Here is a 21,875-nt window from a genome sequence, read left to right on the forward strand (position 1 = left end):
GGGGGGGGGATCTCCTGCAGCCGAGCACAGGAGGCGAGGACCCACACACCAAACCATGCAAGTGTTGAGAGGTCAATAAAAACACAGAAGAGAGCTCGTGGAAATGAAACCAACACCATGGGGGGGAAGGGGGGGTTGTCGGGACGAGGGGGGGGGGGTCCACCACGTCGTCCGGGTTTCCTCCGAGGTTTCCTGGAAATAAACGGCGGGGAGGGGCTGCACACTGCTGCGGGGGGCGGCTCCCATCGTTTGTGTTCTGAACGCAGAGAAGAGAACCGGAACTTTGCCGTCTCTGATTAAACGTGGCATCCTAATTGGGGCCCCGGGGAGCCAGCAGAAGGAGACCCGGTGCCCCCGGGAGGCAGTGTGAGCCCCCGTCCCCCGGAGAATGGACTGTGTGCGGGTGAGGGTGGGGGGTCGAGAGGCTGGTTGGAGGGGCCCGCTGGCTCATACCTTGCAGTGCGTGGTACTGACAGGGATTCCGATATTGGAAGCAAACACCACTGTGAGTGCAGAGGCCAGTTCAATAGTGAATCCACTGTGGAGTGAGGGAGGGGGGACGGGGTGGGGGGACAAAGAGACATCCTTCATTGTTAGGACGAGGGTTTGCTCCTGAGGGAACCGCCCGCATTTACAGTAACACAGTTAGAGAACGGTTCATCGAAAGCAGGATCAACACACACACACACACACACACACACACAGTAAAGCCAGCGTCTCTATCCGGTGCAGACTGTTGGAAGGGGAACTCATACACAGCCTGGTCGCATGTGGCTCCACAGACAGAACCTGTGGGCGTGTGCTTCTGCCTGAAGACGTGTCCTCTGTCCAGAGCATTATTCACATGTTGACACCAGACCGGTGGGCGGACTGAAAGAGAAAGGCATTTTAAAAATGTCCTCCCCCTGCGATCTCAGCTATCAGAGAAAAAAGCATTCAGGCCGTCTTTTGGGGTCGACGGAAAACTACGGATTACAAAAAGTAAAATAAGGGAAAGGCAGGAGAGAAAAAAGGGAAAGAAACCAGCTGAGTCTTTGGTCGTGAACAGAAAAAGCGGACGTTTTCTAATGATTTGACCTGAATCTTAAACACCACAGGGACCCATCGGTAACCAGACGATTAGGGCCGGTGTGTGATGTCCCCATGGAAATGCAGCCCCTTTGAACCGTCATGTCTCCCTCTGTAATGCGTTACTGTCAGCCCTTCCTAGCTAAGCTAACAGAAAATGCAGAATGAAAAAGTCGGGGAGGTGAATGGAATCCAGTCCTCCCTTGTAAGAAGACAATAAAGGATGTCTCCAGAGGAACAATGATTCCTGGAGAAACAGTATTTCTAAGACAATCATCGCTCACTCCACCTACAAACATTCCTGGAGCGGTTCTGCGTGTGACTCACAAAATGAGGTCATCAAAAAGGGCCGAGACGATGCGCATTTCACGTCCCTGGTCAGCTTCCGACCGCAGACACTTATTTAGCCGCCCTGTCCGGCCCCAGAGAGCCCCTCCGTCAGATTGATCCTTGGAAACAGACACTGGAGGAAGAGAGGGCCTTTGGAACGGCAGACCAGAGCAAATCTGTCTTAAAAGTCCTGGCAAAACACCCAGCTGGTGACGGAAAGAGGGCGATTAGGAAAGAGAGAGAAGAGGTGCACAGTGAGAGAGGGGCCAAGGACGAGGAGACAGCCGGAGAAAGAGGGAGAAATAACGAGAATGGGAACTCCAGGGAGGATTTAGAAGTGGCACGGCAAGAAAAACAAGACATGGAGGTGCAGCGAGGAGACGCAACTGGGATTGAGCAAGAAAGGGAGGGAGAAGAGAAAAGAAGAAGGTTAACCGCAAAACATGAGAGATTTACAGTCATGTAGGAAGGAATTGGGGGGAAAAGGGAAAGGAGGAGGACAGAGGGGGAGACTGAGTCAGAGTGGCGTCCTTCCCCTGTGGGCGGAGAAGAGAGGCTTCCCAAGGTGGCTTCGCCCCCCCCCCCTCTCCCTTCCTGCTTCTCCCCATCTAGAATGCCAAGCAACTTCCTGTTACCCTGTGCGATGTATCCGTACACACACACACACACACACACACACACACAAGCACTCGCACACATGCACTCTTCAGACAGGGCATGGGGCGGACGAGGGGACGGAGGCGCCGCAGTGAGGTTTAGGTTGTGGGAGGTGGGCCCTCTGTAAATAAAGGTTGTGCTCTGGAAGACTTCAGAATGGGTATGTAGTAAGGTCAAAGGTCAAAATAAGACAGACAGAGTATCAACTTCTTGGTAAAGGCTATGAGAGGGACATGTATTACTAAGCAGTTCTAGCTAGATGTTAGAGTACGACTAAAAATGCTGATTATGTTGTTCGGTAATCATGAACTAGTTACATTTTATACGTCTCTGGGGAAAGTAATGTAATCCCAAAGAAACACAAACACAAAGAGAGAGGCCTTTTTAGGACGACCGTGTGCAGTAAAAGGGTGTTACGCCTCTCGGTCGGCGCACATAACGAGGTTACTGCAGCTTAATGTCATCTCGCTGCCTCGGGTTCGTGCATTCTGCCGCCGGCGTCGGGTCAAATGTTCAGAAAAGACATTGAATGTGTGTTTTCATGGAAATACTTACCGAGGTCCCACCTGATGTCGAGGCTCATCGCCGGCGTTGTCGCTCTCTTATCCACTTTGTTCTTTTCTCACTCTTACAACTGTCCACAAACACAGACACCCACCAAACCGGCCGCTCTCCCACGTGGTGGCGTTCTCACCTTGAGGGGGTGATGGGAGTCAGGTCCTTCCCCATGGTCTGGATGACGCGGCGGCCCCACACCCACAGGCCGGCGCAGATGCCGATGCCGCCGTAAAACAGCAGCCAGATGGGGGTGGCGGCGTCTTGCATCACGCCGCCCTGGTCGTAGATCATCCACAGTGCCACCAGGGGCCCGATGGCGTTACTGCGGAGGCGGGGAAATGGGGGATGACTTCAGACCCCTCTGATACCAATGCTAGACTGGCACAACAACGCTACTTGTAGGCGTAAAGCTCATGAGATGTGTGATCAGGTAGCAGCGGGAGAGGAGGAGGGGGGGGACGGGTGGGGGTAGGGGGGGGCAGCACCTGACATCGTTGCCTCCGTGGGCGAAGGAGCCGAAGCAGGCCGTGAGGATCTGCAGGAAGTGGAAGAGCAGGAAGACCTCAGGCTTGTCCTTCTCCTCGTGGTCCTCCTCGGCCAAGTCGTCCAGAGTCACGGGAGTCGCGCCCCCGTCCTCGTCCCCCCCTTCCAGCTCTGTGGCCAGCTTCATCTCCACCCCGCCCTCCTCCGCCTCGATCTCCGCCTCCGCCACTGCGTTGCAGTACGACGAGTAGCTGTCGTAGCGCACCCTCTTCTTGGAGTAGGACACGCTGTTGCTCCTGACGCCGCCGCCGCCGCCCTCCCCCACCAGCTTCTCGCTGTCGTCGCGGGACTCCGCGCGGACGAGCGGCTGCACCGGCATGCCGCAGATGGCGGCCGTGTAGCAGGTGTAGCTGTTGTTGCGGCGCAGCAGCCGGTAGTTGTTGTCCGGCTGGCCGGAGGTGGAGCCCGTGCGGTCGCCGTCGTCCATGCGGCCCAGGTGGATCTTGTGGAGCAGGTCCTTGTACAGGCCCGAGTCCTTGTGCACGGTGTGGTACACCTGGCCGTCGCTGCGCACGTGGCCGTCGAAGCTGAAGTTGCCATTGGCGACCGGAGACTTGAGGCAGCCGTTGGTCATCGAGTGGGTTCGGGCTGTGAGAGGAGGAGACGTTTGTGAGGGTGCGGACTTTTGAAGGTTTGCACAAAAAGGGATGCAAGTTAAACAGAGAGCGCCCGCAACGGCTACCGGCCCCCCTCCCGTCAGCCGGTCCGTTCGCCCCCACAAGGTTGGAAAGCTAGGGGCGGCACTGCAGTGGTCTTGACCTTCCTAAATGTCCCATTAAAGGCGCACCAGAGCCAGAGTTCCTCTTTTTATCCGTTGAAGAGAAGCAGTAACCTGCTGCCTCGTCTAGAAACAACGGGCTTCTCACTGAGGATGGTAACAGTGTGAGTCTTTTACCGTACACCCTGCCATTGGGCAGGACGTGGCCTCCGTTAGTCTGGCCGGCGGGGTCCCCGCCGCCCTCGCGGGCGCTCCGTTCACTGCCGCCCCCCGTGAGCGGCAGCACGGCCTCGTCGGTGCCCTTGGCCCCCGGCAGCTCCTTGAAGACGGGGCTCTCCTCCTCCTCTTCCGGGATCTTGTCCAGGCTCTCGTCGGAGATCCTGGAGAGGGCCTGCTCCTTCTTTATGCGACCTGGAGGACGACAAGCGGACGTTCAGAGGGCAACAACAATTTACACGGAACAACGCCATGCTGGTGGAAAAGGATTGGATTATTTTCCATTAGGGCAAAGTATTGTTTCAATATACCTTTTCTGCACACGCTGTATTGCACTGATTCCCTTAATATTCTTTACAAAAGAAAACTTACCGTAGCATTCCACAAACACAAATATAGCCATCAGCTGATCCAAACTAATCCCAGTGTGGACCGACCTAATGCCCCCCGCCCTCTCCTACCTCAGAACACACGTGTGTGAAAACAGATTAGGACCTGAATCCTAACAGGCATTCAGAGGTCACACACGGTACGGCTGACCTGACCTGGCGCTCGTGTTTTGTGTCGCGTGCCGGAGGAAAAGTTCCAGAAAACAGTGCGTTCAAGCTTAAGCCTCGACGTCAGTGTCAGCGCTCCGATAAAGGCTGCCTGGCCGAGGTCCCTCAGCTGCTCCGCGGTTTAACTTCATGTGTCATGTGGTGGAAAGCGGGCGGATGTTCCGCGTGAAAGGAATGATTCCTAACTTCCGTCTGAGAGCTTTCTCCAGCGCGGCCTGTGATCTTAACCACTTAGCATGTGGCCCAGTATCTGTGTCTCAAGGGGAAGGCGAGCAGAGCACCAGGCGGAGTTCAGGGGGTTCCTCTGGTGGCTTCTGGCAGAGGCCATCGAGCAAACACATCCGCTGGCATCCCGGAGGCTGGGGCTTTGTTCTCAGGCCCGGGGTCAGAGTGCCGGGCTTTCAGGCGGCGTGAGAAAGACTGGACACACACACACACACACACACTGATATACACACACAGATACCTACTTGCTATTTTCCTCCTCATCCAGGGACACACCAAAAACCAGACCAGAGCTGCAATGATCAGCGACTCCACTAACGTGATGAGGAAGATGGCCCACACCGGTAGCATCTCCAACCCGAGCACTGCAACGAATGAGAACGCACACACACACACACACACACACACACACACAGGTAATTAGAAAAACAACCTGTTTTAAAATCACACCCTGGTCACACCGTCTAATCTGCAGCGAGGGAGTGACCGCTACGACGGAGGGGATCATTGGATGAGCGGGACACCTACGCGGGGCTCCAGTGTACATGATGGAGAAGGTGTTGATCCCGATGGTGGAGGCGTAGAAGACGGGCAGCGCTCGCAGGCCGTTGGGGACGGAGTCATCCTGGAAGGACAAAAACAGTTTCTCTCAATCTTTATGGATGAAAGAAAAACAATAATTGAACATGTTCTTTCTTCAATGCACATGCTGTGTTGTCCCCTACATACAAAGAGTGCATCAATAGAGATGTGGAAACAGTGACGTGATTCACTGTTGTTCCTAATACTGTGATACACGATATGACGGCGTACCGAGGTTGGAAGTCTCTAAACCAGCATCTGAAAATGTAAGAAATGGTGTAGAGATAATAGAACCACGACACAGTGATGTGAATAGCGTGCAGAGAGATGACTTTGAGCCAGCCGCATATATACAGAAATATGACTCATTCATACGTGATCCTGCAGCCATGAACACTTTTCTCTTCCTGGTCGGCCACAGACTGCCCAGTAACCACAGATCTGTGACTGTGGATGTTTTTCAGTTCTCTGGACAGGTTTGTGTGTGCGCACGTGGATGCTTCCATCTAGATTCTATTTACACCCGAGGACCGAGGACTCCCCCCTTCCACGTCATGCGGCCCAGTCAGTGTGTACTTCAGTACAGCAGAAATGCAATACATGTGTCATAACGTGTATCTAATGTATGTGCAGCACTTTAGGCAACTTTTGTTGTATTTCAAAATGTGCTATACGAATACATTTTGATTGATTGATTAATAACGTGAGCCCACCTTGCTGAGGATGAAGTGTCTGATGAGCAGGAACAGGAGTCCAGACATGAATCCAGAGAGCAGAGGGGAGATGAACCACGAGGACACTAGGGAGAGAAGAACAAGCGGCTGTTGGTACGGTGCTGATCCAGAATCACCCCGCTCTCTGTGTAAAAGGGCTCCGGGGAGTCGTCCTCGCTGAAAACCAGCCGGTGATTCCTGTCAACGCGCCGCAGAGCTACGGACAGAACTAGTATGTGTGTGTACAGCCGGGACAAACAGTCAACCAATCTATTACCGATCTTGACGAGCTCCATCCAGTGCACGCCCTTGGTGCCGATGGCCACCATGGAGAAGCCGATAGTGGCGCCGACGATGCAGTGAGTCCCCGAGATGGGCAGCTTGAGGAAGGAGGCGATCAGCTGCCAGACGGCCGACCCTGTGGTCCAAGCAGACACACACACACACCTCAGAGACACTTTAATACCCAATCATTGATGAGATACAGCTCTGGAAAAAGAAAATAAGGCGCATTGCGTAACTTTGCTCAGGAATGTAGAGTATTTTTTTTTGCTACACAGGATTGAAGACTTAAAGTAAGTACTGGGTTATGACTGCACATGACATCCTAAGTGCTGTTATGCTAAATGGTTGCTTTTGGTTTGGACTGTTTGGCTGAAGGGAACCAACACACACATTATCTCCGCCCTCGCGTGTTTACTGTAAACATCGTCGTAAAAAGAGCTGGGATCTGAATTTGCTAAATGAGTTGCGGTAATCGCAGAGCTCTCGACACACAGGATCATGCACGCAGGGATCGTTTGAGGGGCCGTGAAAGCCTCATAGTGGCAAAAGAACAATGAACATTCATCGAGACCATTACGAGTCCATTATTTGATTAATGGGACCTTAGAGTCTCATTGTGGGGCTTTGACGTTGTTGTTTTCTAAAAGTCCCCCACCCCGATATAACGGGGTGGGAAACACTGAGATCCGCTTCCCCAACAATGACCCAGCGGCAGCGTGTCACACCCGTGTTTTGTCTCGGTGGGAGACCCCTTCGTTTTCTACCCTGCGTCATTCTTCTGCCGAAGCAATCTGACGTCCACGTGCAGAGCCAGCGCGCTGAGCTGTGAATGTCCTCTAACGCGAGCACAGCGGCTGCCAACCGAAACGAAACTTCAATCGACAGGTTTGTCTGGAAATAGATTATTAAGCAGAGCAGATGTTCTTCAAATGAACCTTTTCCGACAAGATTAAAAACAAACCAGCTACAGTTCTGTAATTCAGTGGTTTAGTGAATTGAGCAAATTTTATAAGTGCATTAAATTAAAACACCCCGCCTGCTCCACAGCATATGAAAGGCAGAAATATATACATCTAAATATTATTATTATTTTAGCCAAGCTAAAATTGGGGTTTCCTGCTGATCATTTCTGTATCCTTGGGTTTGAAACGGATGTAACAAGCGGTCAGAAGAGGTCTGATGAAAACTGTTGCTCCACTCCGCAAACGGCGGATCAAACTCGACTCCGACTCACCGACCATGGCGCTGACCTCCCCCGCCATGAGCACGGGCACCGTCTCGTTGTACAGGTTGACGTCTATGATGCCCTTCCGGATGGTCTCCCCGACCTTGGCCCCCAGCAGCATGGAGCCCAGCGTCTCGAAGATGGACGCCAAGATGCACGCCTGCTTCAGCGTGACCACGCCGGAGCCCACCGCCGTGCCGAAAGAGTTGGCCACGTCGTTGGCGCCCACCGAGAAGGCCAGCACGAAGGCGATGATGAAGCCCAGGATGACCATCCACAGATACGGCTGCAGATCCATCGTGATGCGATTTAAAAGAACCAAATCCGAGCAGAGAGAGAAACAAAAACTGCTGAAATAATCAGAAAAAATCAGCTCTCGGCGCTGGTAGCCGACTCAAGCCAAGCCCGCTCCTCTTTTCTTCGTCCCCTGGTTGTAAGGAGTTCGAGGGGAGAAGCACAGCGGCTAACTCAGCGTTTGGAGCTCAGTCCTGAGGTTGGAGACGGGTGACGGCGGCTGCGGGGAGCATTCCATCGCTCAGTGTGAGACGGCCTGTCCGCGAGATCCTTCACCTGCCGGGGAGGAAGACACACAGAGACGGATTAGTGTCATGCGCCATGACGGCTCTTTATCAACGGTGGCCTCCATCTGACAACACCCCCCTTCACACAACCTGCAACAAAGGAGGGGAGGGGCCGAGAGAGGGGGAGAGAGAGAGAGAGAGAGAGAGAGAGAGGGAGGGAAAAACAGGAATGAAAGATGACGATGCAGAACTGGTTTTGATAAAAACAGAGTAGAGCAGGAAGAGGAGGAGGTCTGGGGGAGGAGGGGGGGGGGGTCTCATCTCAGACAGCGACTCCGGCAGCAGAGCGAGACGTTAAGCGCTTTATCCCACAAACAGGAGTGAGACGTCTCGGCTAAAACCTGCTTCTATTTCACATGTTTTTTTCCAGGTGAGTTCGGGACGTCTGACACAGTGATACCAACAGCTGATTATTACCAATTAGATGAAATGTTTTAGATACATACCTGATGGTGCCTGATCTAACTACAAAATAAATGTGGAACTGCTTTCAAGGCCGTCTAAAATTTGTCTTTTCTCTTTTTTTGGGGAAGATCAAACAAGCAGGAAAGCTTTGCTGCAGCAACACATAAATCCGTGCATGGACTTGAGACTGCAATGCAGTGAGAACATCAGCAGTGATGTTTGACTGCTGCTGTTCGGGAGGGAAACAGATGATTGAGAAAGTGTGTCTATGTCTTCAGGCCCAAATTACCACTAAATGTAACCTACAAAATGAAAGAAGGATTCCAGATGTTATTTTCTGTAAATTACAGCTATTCAGTCTACATGTAATCAAACAATGAGTGGGATTCTCCTGTGAGAAAGATCGCAGCCCTCCTAGAACGAGCGGCGAGTTCCTCCAATAGAAATTGGGATCAGCAGCAGCCTCCCACGTCCCGGTAAAGTTCCACGCGGCATTGATGGCGGCGATGATGAGGCCACCAACACTGAAGCCTCTGGTGGTCCCTGACAAACCGCCACCACCACAAATGACTCACCCAGGCTTCTCTCTCCACTTTTGTCCCGGCCGCATAATCAAAGTTGTTCACAGGGGTTGATGGCAGCACGTTTCCATTTTTGGTTATGCCAATTGTTAATGGGGCAGCGTTAAACGTAAACAGCTTGCAGCGCATTCCTGTCGGCACCAACCGAGTGCTCGCTCATCATCGCGTGGGGACGGGAGGCTCCATCTGGAGCAGTGGAGGTCACGCACTGCCATGTTTTATCCGCGTTGAACCACAGCACAGATATCATTCGTTGCACGGTAAGCTTAGTACACGAGATGAGGAGGAGTAAAAAAATGAGATACTTTACTGATCCTCGAAGGAAAAGAGTCTTTTCACTGGTCACTGCTTCCTTCCAGACAGGGATCAAAACTGGATCAGAGATCAGGGCTTGGTCTTCAGACTGAAGGTTAATAAAATATTCAATATGCTGTCATTGGCACTTACAAGTAGGGTGTTTTTTCAGAAACACCACAATACAATACCATAGCATAAGATACTTTATGATATCTTACTTCCTACAATAAGATACTGTGTTTAAGCAACAAGGTACGAGAGGCTGTACTTTATCGTCCAATAATGTAACAGTTCGGGGGTGTTGTTTGGCCCGACGCGCAGCAATTAGGCGTAAATAGCTGCCCTCTAGTACAAAATAGTTATGTGTCTCATTTCCGTAGTCTAGAGAAAAAATAGTCCCTGTACGTGCATGTAAACAGCATCGGGTCCCGCGTCATCTCATTCATTCACATCATGATGTCCACCATAATCCGGTAATTAAAAGCTTGCATTGCCCCAAACCGATCATTTGTGCGATTTCCGTTTTTTTTTCTGATCGCCACCGAGCTAAAAGCTAAAATGTCAACTAATGGTGGCGCAAGATACTATAGCTACCCAGTAATACTGAAACCAGTCAAATAGAATAGTAAAATACAGTAAGATAAATGTAGTACAATAGAAAAAGTAAACTACAACAATAGTAAAACTATTAAGTGCATGAGATGTAACACCAGTGTCTACAGAATAGGAACTGATACATAAAGGGTTTTGAGTGTTTATGACACCTCATAGTATGTTCATTTGAATTGTCTTTTTGACCCATTTTATATAAAAATAATGTGCGTTACAGTCAGTAGAACCACTCAGGCAACCAGTGCCCTCAAACACACCACACAGCGCCACCTTGACCGGGTCCAATGCGTCGGGTCTCCGGCCGTTTAATCGTGGAGCCTCAGCCAGAGGAGCTCTCACCGCCCACAGAAGTTCCTTCCAGACTAGATAGTTTAGTGGGAACCCACGGAGTCCTGTTGTTGACCGCTGAGCACCGGAGGAGACTCAGAAGGTCGCCCAGTCCTCAAAGAAGGCAAAACTGCGCCAACTAGTCAAAGGGGGAAAGTATTCGTGTTTGCCACTGGATACAGGACTGAAGCGTCTCGGCCTTCACAGACGGCGGGCTGCTGGACGTGGGGGACGCACGGGAGGACCGGAGCAGGACTGCACGTAGCGCCTCAAGGCACCTGCCGAGGTAAAATGAGAGGTTGTCTAAAAGGGACTCGCTCCCACTTTAGTCCACGGGGACCGCCGACGTGGACACCAAATAAAGGTTCCTAGTAGTGGAATCATGTCTCTCCACATGGGAATGTCCACAGCGCTGTCTCAGCGTGGAGCACAAGGCTTTGACCTTGAGCAGCGAATCAGCTGCTTCCATCGACCTTTACATTCAGAGAGTGGTGCCAGGGCCTGGTTTCATATTCATGCGTGTGATGCGGGCCGGGCACAGAAAACGCAGATTGGCCATATGATCCTGGGTTCGGTTCCAGGTTGTAAAACCAAGTTCCACGGCTTCCACGGATGAATCAACGCGACCTTGAACGAGCCTTTTGCAAGCGATCCATTTTGAAAAGGTAATACATAGAGAAAAGAGCTGCGTAAAATGTTACGCAACCATCGGGAAGGTCTTTTCATCTTGGTGAGGATGCACTTGGTGATTATGCTGCTGTTCCTCTGGTGACTGGATTGAAATAGCAAAATGCTGAATGGAATTAGAAGGAAATGTCGGCAGAAGGAAAGAGTGCTCAGTAAAATGATTCAAAATACGTCTTGAATAGTTGTTAAAGAAGAGTTATCATTGACATGCATTTCATGCCAGCTGCTTTGACCACCGTACTGAAGGGATTTTTATGGTCATTCCTAATACACGACATTATGAAATACGAGGTCACCACGTTGGGATTAAAAACCCTGGTGCTGCGTCGTAGAGCCCTGCAGATGAACTCCACTCATCCGGAGGATTCCGGATCCAAGCGACAAAGACACAACCAGGTGACGTTGGAGCAACAATGACAGGTCGTGAGGCTGCGTGGATCCGCCCGCGGCGGCGTTCGCCCCCGTTGAGCTGGGGTGACACAATAAGAATCACCGCCGCTGTCCGGGGTGCTGAAGTCGAGGCCACCGGGGGAGCGGGAGCTGTCCGAGGGCCACTGCTGTTCTTCCCACTCAACGACACCAGGCGATGTCTGGGATTTTAACTCATGGCAGCATTTGTAGCTCCTGTTACACCAACCGGGGACTTTCAGTGGTCATTTATTAAAACGCATTGTGGTCATTGTGACTATCCAATCATTCTCACAATTTCTTACTGTAATCTGCTTTATGAGATCTGCTTATTTTGCTATTTTCCGGGACAAGATATGAACTTGTGTCTCTGTGAGGGGCTGTAGCTCAGGAGCAGCTAGTGTACTAATCATTGCTGCTTCAATGCGCCGCTCTTTGTGTCCACATGTCAAAGTGTACTTGGGCAACTCAACACTGACCTCAAAGTGGCTCCCATGGCAGCGGTGTGTGTGTGTGTGTGCGTGTGTGTGTGTGTGTGTGTGCGAGAGGCAAATCTGCAAATTGATTTTTTTCTGCTCAGGTGGAAACGCATGTACTGTAAGTGCAGTGTGTTCGCCATCTACCTCACACTCTAAAAAAGCCACTCAAAATGAAAACACCTTCGGAAGGGACAGACTCTCAAATGCAACCAGCCTTATTATTATTATTATTCTTGACACACTTTGCATGCCAGGTAGCAAAATATAATGAGAGCAATGACATAAAAATCCAGGTAAAAACAAGAGCAACACCTTTATGTCCAGAGGACACGTCCAAGCTTTTAATGAGGTGACCCGTGCAGTGCATGTGGAGAATACCCACATTTCTGTGGACAATTATCTGAAGGGAAACTGTGCAGCTGGATCACCGCCTGAGCCGAGCATCGTTACCGGGTCAGAGCATTGACCTCTGGAAAGCTCAGCCGTGGCGTGCGCTCGCCCCACCGATGGTTTGACCGTCGCCGTGCGCTTATTAATCGGCCCATGGTGCCATTGCACCACAGCTGGTGAAAACAACCAGTCACGAGCTGCAGTCTGCACAGACTCGCGGCTGACTACCTGGCCGCAGAATCCCCCCCCCCTTCCTCCTCTCATCAGCTGGGCACAGAGCTAGAACACGCATGCAGCATCTGATGATGACTCAAGGCACAATTGTTACACGTGAAGCGAGTGGCTCCAAGGACACAGGGCGTCTACCAGAAAGTTAGGACCAAAGACTGCAGATCAACTCCACTCACCTTCACGTCTCCTCACAGCAGCGCGGGTGGGGTGGGGGGAGTAGTGGGAGATGAGTGAATGCCAGAGACGAGACAACACGGAGAAACGAGGGGGCTGAAAGGGAGACAAAGGGACCGGGGGATTAAAAACAAGAGGGGAGTGTATGACGTGACGGAGGGAGTTGGGGGGAGGAAGGGGGGGGTTCTGAGTGGAGGAGAACAGCTGATGACAGGGGGAGAAAAAGAGAAGACGCCTGGTGAGGAAATCCGCAGGTTGCGGCGCTGTTGCCGGAGAGTGAGAGATGAGCGAGAGAGAAGACCAGAGTCTGCCTCTTAAACGGAAAGTATCCTCATTCACAGCACGCGCCAGCCAATGGGCGAGCGGCGGAGAGGGAGAGCGGGTCGCAGCCGACTGGCTCTCCGCCCGACACGGGGGACGGATGCACGGCGAGGAGGCAGCCAATGGCGGCGCGGCTGCGTGCGAATGCGTCGCGCGGCCCGGAGGAGAGAGGAACTCGGCATGCCGACGGACCAAGGGCATCGGTCTCTAATATGAAGACGCATGCTCGGGGGGGGAGCTACAGCGCGGGTTACGCAACCGGCGCAGCGCGTGACCCGATGAGCCCAGACTACTTTTATTAGATTCTTTCTCTCTTTGGTGACACTCAAAGAAAGGTCCTTTCTCTCACACATAGAGACACTCACTGACTACCTGAACGCTTCGTGGCTTCGCTCCCTCTGCCACAATTGTCCTTCTTTCAGAAAGACGCGCTGGACGTCTTCATGCTGCTTGGTCTTCCCGAGGGAGACACAATGAAGAAGAGGAGCAGCGAGGGCTCAGAGGCAGAGCGACACTCGGAGAGAGGCAGGGAGAGAGAGACACACACACAAACTCGGACATTAACAGGATGCCGCTTTCTGGACTATGACTCCAGCACCACAGCCAGGGCATAAAATGACTTTTTTTAATGTTTTGGCACGACTTCCTCGAGTTGTTCTTGATCGTCTTTGAAAGCATAAACTTAAAAGCACTCACGCACACAACTGGAGCTCTGGTAGCTCAGGTCCGGGTCCCCTCCCCGATCTCAGGCACCGTACAAGGACTCCATTCAACACTTCATTTGTCCGGTAGTGTCTCCGATTTCGGATCCTCGCACCCCCCTCCCTCCCCACTACTACCCCCACCCCCACCAGCTGGCCCCTGCCTGCTAAAAAGCCAATCTGCGTCAGCTGCACCTGCTGCCTCTGACTGCCTCGCGGCGGGAAGGCGCTGTCTCCTCAGAACCAAAACACACACACACACACACACCGCGGTACCGGGATCAGTCAGGCCCGCAGGGGGTCGGCCAAGAATGACAACAACAGTAAGAAGAGCACGTCGCTCTCCTCACACTCTCCGTCCGTGCAGCTCTGCATTGCAGCACTGAGTACCAATGTGAGATATCGCTGGTCTCCAGCGTCTCTGCGGAGAGGGAGAGAGGCTGATCGCCGCCCTGCGGTTTCCCCGACTGCTTTGAAACTAAATTGACCCGAAACGTCACACATTTTCCATCCGATGCTCACTGAGGGGTTTGACATAACAACCGACAGCAGCTGTTACTGTGGGTGCTGGATGTGTACTTACACACGTATGTTTGTTAAATGGACACCCCCATAACAGCCCCAACATCTGGAGCGGGTACTGATGTAGTCAATATTTGCCCACTATTTAATAAGGTTATGTTAATAAGATTGTTATAATATGTAATGATATGCATTACAATGATGAATTCATTTTTCTTTTACTACATTTATATTTATTTATGTATGAATTCAATTAGTACATTTTGTTTTACAGAATGATTGATCCACGCAGCATGATACCGGTTTAAATAAAACACTGGTATCGGATTGGTCAATATGAGATGTGCACATGCAGGGCAACACATTACATTATATTGATATTGTGAAATGAGACTAAATCTTAATTGTGGATATCATGATAACTGTTACTGGTTTTAGAGGCTGGATTACAGAAGAGTGATGCAATTTTACCAGATCGACCCACTTAGTCATTATGTTCACATTACTGATGATTAATAGAAATAGGGTAAATATTTGGTGGGATCACCCAGGTATTTCCACACAAATATCCTCTTTTTAACTTTTCTCCATAATTACTCAGGCGACGGAGGCCACAGAGTGCGTCGACGCGCTGCTGATGGATCGGTTTCAATAGAACACCCAATGGTAATAAACCCCCCCTCGGTGAACTGTCCACATGCATTCATGCCCTGCCAACAGCTTATCGATTAATGGACCGGTCGCCTCCTCCAATCCAAGTTCAAGGTATGACAAAGACCAGGGACATGTGAGCCTCACACAGACTGACCCGAGCTTTTAGCAGCACCAGAGCGTGTTACCACAGCAAACAATTGGGAGCCCCCCCCCCCCGACCTCCAGTCTTAAGTAAGCCTTGTGTTTAAACACTCTTTTAAGGTCGCCTCTCTCTGGTTTTAGCTGGGACCGAACACTGGTTGGACTCCCTCGTCCCCGAAATGGCCGAGGGACTTGTTTACGTGTTTCCAAAAGCACACATAGCGATACAAAAAGAGTAGAAACAAGAAAACCGGGAACATACACACACGTTAAATAAAGCTTTTAGGTCGGCAGAAACTATGAGTCACCTCTGAGAATAAAACGCACTCAGCGTGGATTCCTGACTGACCAGTGGAACCGTGCCTCTAAAGATGGACACGCACCAGGAAGGAGCGCTCGGTACGTACCAACAGTGGTGCCTGTGGTCTGCCTTTCTTCTCTCTCTGCCATCTGCCTCCATGTCCCTGAGAGTGGGAGTCAACTTACCCATGACCCTCTCCCTATTTTCCTCACCCCTCCTCACTCTCTCCCTCCCTCGCTGCAGCCAGACAGTTCCAGTTCTCTTCCTCGATTCAGCGTCGGGGCCCGACGGAGAAGCCTGGCCCCCTTTTGGCCCCTGTGCTCGCTCCTCTGCTGGGCGCCCCTCTCCCGGTCTCTCCTCATCTCGGGCGTGGAAGCGGTGAAATGTTGATCTGGCTCTGCGCTACGCCTAACCCCACCTCGTTCTCCACTGGCTGGGACCGGTAATCTGCCGTTTGGCAGGCTGCGTGGCATTAAAATGTGTTACTGGGCCAAAGTGGGCGCCTGTATTAAGGAGAGCGCAAGACAAGGGACTGTGCGAAAGCAGCGGTAGGAAGCGGAGCAACGAGGATTCAGACTACGTCTGACGGGGATCAGAGCGTCCTGGCCTTTTCCAAAGGGCGGAAAAATGAACGCTTAAAAGAACGCTGACGGATGACATGCAAATGGCTTTGAGCCACCTGGTCCGTTTGAAAATGCGGCCACGCTTTTTGGGTCCTGTCATCTATTACGATACGGTTGTACAGTAATCAAATTAGACACATGTGAGCTTGTGCAGGATCCCCTGCAGCAAAGTGGCCCTTGGCCTCCGATCATTTTACGAAAGTGGCCCCCACCCAACAAATTGAGTGTCCCTGGTCAAATCAATCAACAGAACGGAACTACGGGTACACAAGCGCGCACACACACACACACACACACACACACACACACACGGGAACACTTTGGGATGCATACATCGTCGCTTGTTTTGGAGCTTGTATAAAGCGCGTATCACGCCGTGTCACGGCCCATTAGCGTCTAGACGGTTAGCCAATTGTGGTTTGCATTTTCCATTGTACCGTAAGAGCATTATGGGAAAGTTCTCCCCGGTGCTAACATGCCACGGGCCTTCGTCAAGTGTTACTGAGTGAGACAGATTAATAGACTTTAGAAGAATCTGGACTTCTTGCATGCTATGCGTGGTCTTTTTTTAGGAAAAAGGGGAATAATTTGCATCATTGGGTAAGAAAAGAAAAAAAAGATGATCAAAAAACTGTGGATCTTTGTCAAGAATAGAATATTCTGACGTTGCATGTTGGTTTCTACTAACTCGGTGAGTCATAGAGCATGGACGCCATTTGTGACCTTGGACGGCGGATGCGAGGTTAAAAGAGGAGGACAGAAGCGAAGAGAGAGAAAGAGAAAGAGAGCCCCTGTAAGCTGGCTCCAGTGCCCTGTGCCCTCCTGCTCTTAATCCTGCTCCCAGCACATGACCCAGCTAATAGCATTATGCTGCTTTCATTAGACCTGCTGCTGTGCGCATGTAGTGTGAGACGTGGCGGCGGGCGTTGGGCCCTTCGCTCTGCTACCACTTTGCAGGAATGCCAGGCCTCTGACACACACACACACACAGACACACACACACACACTCTGTATTGACCATACGTTTAACTTCAGCACCGGCCCGCATTAGGCCTGCAAGTCATTGAGTCAGCGGATTATCCATTGCTGCGATTCTACGAAAAGTAATGCTGAAAAATGTGAGTGAGTTGTACTTGCTGGGGGGGGGGGGGGGGGGGTTCACGTGGCGAGGCCTTAATCACATCAAGGGGTCACTCGGGGAAAACGTTTATTTTTAAATGTATGAACGAGCAATTGATAGACCCCCACGGCAGTGGGTGGTGCATGGCAAATCCAGAGTGGGGGCAAGCCCACATTTACAGCATGTCATTGAAGATTTTATACTTACTTTTGTCCTCATCAAGGTAAAGTACAAACTATGCTACGCTGAAAGCCGTGATTGGTCAGATAAATCAAATATTGTCCAGATCCGTGCTGCTGTTCTGAAGCAGGAAAGAGTTCATCTCAAAATAACCCAGCACACACACTGTGTGACCGGTGTTATCTATCACGTGTTGTGTGTGGTGTTGCACACTTGCAGCACGTGGTGCACACACTCACTCGCACAAAAAGGTCAGGTTTGGTAACGAGTTGCGAGTTGGCAAATCAGGTCGCAACAACATGGTTGAAGTCGTCGTAATCGAAGATTATAAACTGGAGAGATGTAGATTAATGAATTCTCCACACAAACCGTTTTCTTGTTGCTCTCGCTCTGTTTTTCTAATTCGAATGCTCATCTGCGAAACTCCAGAAATGAATCAAGATACTTCTGGAGCTCCACGCTGAGGAAAACTCCAGGTGACAGGCGCTCTGCTGGTGTTCTGGGGATGGAGGGCCGCCTCTAATCCCGTTGGCATACAAACCGTTTCCTTGATGAAAAATGTTTTTCCACCCATCGCCTCAAATCAGAACACGGCCTTTTCCCACCCAGGAGGGGGCACGCCGTCGCTCCAATCTTGCACGGATGGATTTTTTTCTATGAACAATGAACAATTTTTAATTTCAGACATCTCAGCTGTCATTACAGCTCGGCCACCTGCTACTTGTATGTATGAGAAAGACAAGCCACTGCGTTGGTCTCTCACGAAGAGGAAAAACACACTCAGTCAGGCTTTGACAATACATACCACCTCCGTGGATATTTTTAGCTTTTAAATAGTAATCAAAACTATTCCACCACGATCCAAGTGACCGGAGCAGAATCTGGCGGTCTGTTTGAGCTAAATCGACGTGTAGCTTGAGACACTGCAGACTGGGTTACTGAGTGCTTACTGAGTGAGTTTGAGTGCGCTCTGGGAAACACTGCCTATGTCTAGGGCTTTTATTGTGAAAGGTATACAAACCCTACAGTTTTTGTACTCTACACTTTGGGCTTTGAATGAGTTATTTCCACGCTAACCGAAGTGTGTATGAGTAAAGGTTACGCTGACAGAGTGCAGTGAAGACTGAAGCTGTGTGTGGGGGGGGGGAGACTCTCTGTGAAGCATCAGCAGGGCTGGAATGTGTGAAACGTTATGAAGATGTCATCACCTGTTCAGGGCAGGGAACATGTTCACTGGGGGGGTTCAGCGATACTACTTATGGGTGACATTAATGTAATATCCTGCGGCACATTTAGCGTTTAAACTTTCACACTATTGAGACAGTGTTTGCATTGCTAACGTGTTAGCGACCAGTTGGCGGGTCTCAACGGGTCAACGGGTCTTCAGCTGTAAGATAATCAAACATCTCCTCCACACGGGGGAAACGTGTGTGCTTACAGGTCAATGGTGCAATGTGACGTCTGATTGGTTCACTGCCACCGCAGTTCCCGCCCATGCAGCCCAAACTAGGGATGCACCGGTGCCGATACCCACTCAGAGAGCTGGACAATTTATATATAAACTGGATGTTAATTCCTGTTCATGCTCGGAAAGGTTTACATTTATATTGTATTTCCTGTGATTTGTTGTTCTCAAAGTTGCTAGTCGCTTACAGCATGTATAGTATGTATGTTTGTAAAGGCTCCCGATCTCTTCCACACTGGTATCTGGCAAAAACTCGCTATCTGATGAGATGAAATCAGTGCATCCTCATGCACAGTTCCCATAGTAACCCACAAAAAGGTCTCAAATTGACAGTAAACTTGAGACAGAAAATTGGATTTGGAAATGACTTGTTAAGTACCTCACCAAGGAGCCGAGGCTGTCATGTGCCTTCCCTTCACTTCCCTTTTTATCTGCAACAGAACAATTGTCAGTCGTACATGCCAGCGCTCCACCTTGCTTGACCCCCCCTTCCTCCCCCCCGCGGCTCTCTGAGGTGTCGCGTATCCACCGCTCGCTGTTGTTGCTAAAGGCGAGCGGGAAGCAGGGATGGTTTGGCTGGAAATAGCAGCGTCACATGTCCAGCGAGCAGTCGGCCAGCTGCTCGTCCTTACATGGAGACCTTCCACCGTCCGCACCACCCAGCGCCAAACAGCCGCGGACGTCACCGACACGCCGGTGGGCCGACGGGTCCGAGTCGTGTCCGTCACCCGGGACCCGTCCGCACCCTTCAGCGCGCCCAGGAGAGCACAGCGGAGACACGTGAGCCCACACCTGTTCAAACATCACCACTTATATAAACTTCACAGGGACAAAAAAAGCACAAAAACAATGCTGGTTTGGGATTAAATGGGGAAAATATGGACAGACGAGTTAATGTGTGTACTGGAATCACAAAATTGTCATTTTTCTAGATAAATAATAAGGAATTTGAACATTATGGGGAATGAATATTCTTTTTGGTTTAGGGAGATTAACATCTATAAGTCAAAAGAATGTTAGTCGATTATGAATTCCAGTGGCATTCACCAGACCTCCCACTCAGAGTTGAGCAACAAACTGGGAGAGAAGGCAAATATGTATTTTATGTTGTTGTTGTTGTCAATATAATGCAGCCCACCCACACGGTTTTGCCAATCCCCTCCTGATTTTAAAGTAGCTCTCTGGATTTTTAGAGGTGACAGGCCCATGGATTTTGTATCTGCCAGAGACAGAAACAGCCGACCGCGTCAATGACTGGACGGATCCCCCTGAGTGCGTCTAATAGCTTCCCCCCATGCGCCTCTCACTATATCCTACGTTGCTTTGCCATCACCAGATTCCCAAAGTCTCAAACGGACCCCGGTGCTGTTGAGAAAATGTACTTGAGCGACAAGAACAGGGAAATAATGTCCATCCCACCTCCCGTAAATAAAACGCACAAAAGCCCCACAGTCCGGCAGTGAGCTCGCCATCGGCATAGTTAACACCGGGCCAGCACCCAAAACAAGAGGCGCTCTGTGTGACGGCGCTTTGATACGGACCCCGCCGCGCACAGAAGGCCGGCCACAAACGCTGCAGAGAAGGGGGCTCTCATGGCCCAAGTGGAGGGGACAAACGCCGCCAAGATCGCACAACAGGTCAGAGGGAAGAAAGGAGAAAAGAACATGCAGCGAGCATAAGCAGTCACACGCTAGCTGGGGGGGTAATAAGCGGCCAATCGTGCACACGCAAACACACTTTTTATGGAGAGATTTTAGAGGGCCTTTTCGAGAAGCCTCCCCGTTTTATGCCAGAGGTCTCTTGCTTCAAAGCGACCAAGACTGGGGTGTAGAGGGAATACCGGGAAGCATATGGCAGCCGGCGTGATTCAATAACGGAGCCAACGGCAATTGTAAACGCTGATATTTGTCAAAGAGACAGCAGAAACCTCGTAGGACACCGCAGTCGCCCTGTGAGGCCCGTCGGCGAAGAACCGGAGCGAAACGAGCTATTAAGGCTCGCTTTGGGGTCGGAGGTAGAATGCGGGCCGGCGGCCACTACACAGGAGTTCCCTGGCACCAGCAGCATTCCCGCACATGTGCCCGGACCACAAAAATCTAAATATTTAAATGCAGAACGAGGCCGTTCGACTTAGATCTGGTAAAAGGCTGGGAACCAAGTCGTCAGGAGAAAAAGGTTGTTTTCGGCGGCGTTCTCCGACATCGTTTCCTCTAAACAACAACAAGCCTCGCATGCCGGCCTCCCCTGCTCATCCGGTCCAGCGTCCCCGTTGTGACCTCTCTGAATTATATATGAACATGATTAACTTGTTTTTCTTAAAGTGATGACATGGATTGAGCAATGCCGTTTACAAGCGGACACACACACACACGCACACACACACACACAGCATGAAGCGTCCCACTCTCCCTGTGCTGTCATGTGACGTTGTCATGGTGAAGGGGTGCCCAGACATAACAGTGCGATTGTGCCGCTGAGGGCGAGGTGGGCCGCGATCAGAGAGACAGACTGTTCTCTGACTGTGACACTGCCAGCCCGCTGCCAACGCCTCTGCGCCCAGAGGACACGCCCCCTGGCAGCAGGTAGGGGCCCACTGTGGAGGTCGCCATGGAGACCAAAAAGTGACTTTTCCCTACGTTTTCCCACGTGTCATGTCCTGAGAACAAGGTCAGGTCATCTTAGAAAATGTTGATTCACTTTCTAACCATGAAAAATAATGTTCTATGCAAAACCATGCTGAAAAAATGCATCCATCTGTTGTGCTACGATTCGCCGTGGGGCAGCAACCATCATTTATTTGTCTAAAAATGGTTCGATCTAAATAAGACATATCTACAGGCCTGCAGCTTTGTCAGACTGTGCTTCTGTACATAGCTAAATGCTAACGCGTCTTAATTTAGCATGCTAACATTCCCTTTTTAACAGCGCCTTAAAACTTTCATGTTTAATGGCTATTTACATTCAGTTCATAAATCCAATGTGACCTCTGCATCTCCCC

At 50.9% G+C, this 21,875-nt stretch overlaps 1 protein-coding gene across 5 annotated transcripts in view; it reads right to left on the reverse strand.

Moving 5' to 3' along the window:
* Positions 1-21,875, reverse strand: part of slc20a2 (solute carrier family 20 member 2) — a 32,424-nt gene that overhangs the window by 6,176 nt on the left and 4,373 nt on the right. For 3 of the 5 annotated variants that reach the window (XM_078087035.1, XM_078087033.1, XM_078087036.1), the window contains exons 2-10: positions 7,687-8,247; positions 6,445-6,585; positions 6,168-6,253; positions 5,401-5,497; positions 5,118-5,237; positions 4,052-4,285; positions 3,099-3,744; positions 2,750-2,935; positions 454-538 (exon numbers count right to left, since the gene is read on the reverse strand). In XM_078087035.1, the coding sequence (XP_077943161.1) occupies positions 454-538; positions 2,750-2,935; positions 3,099-3,744; positions 4,052-4,285; positions 5,118-5,237; positions 5,401-5,497; positions 6,168-6,253; positions 6,445-6,585; positions 7,687-7,975 (1,884 nt within the window). In that variant the 5' untranslated portion in view covers positions 7,976-8,247. Of the gene's footprint in view, positions 1-453; positions 539-2,749; positions 2,936-3,098; positions 3,745-4,051; positions 4,286-5,117; positions 5,238-5,400; positions 5,498-6,167; positions 6,254-6,444; positions 6,586-7,686; positions 8,248-12,851; positions 12,946-21,875 lie in introns of all 5 variants that reach the window. The other 2 variants (XM_078087034.1, XM_078087037.1) reach the window with 2 other exon arrangements.

The sequence above is a fragment of the Gasterosteus aculeatus genome, chromosome 13 (genome assembly GCF_964276395.1).
Source record: "Gasterosteus aculeatus chromosome 13, fGasAcu3.hap1.1, whole genome shotgun sequence".
Classification (NCBI taxonomy): Eukaryota; Metazoa; Chordata; class Actinopteri; order Perciformes; family Gasterosteidae; genus Gasterosteus; species Gasterosteus aculeatus.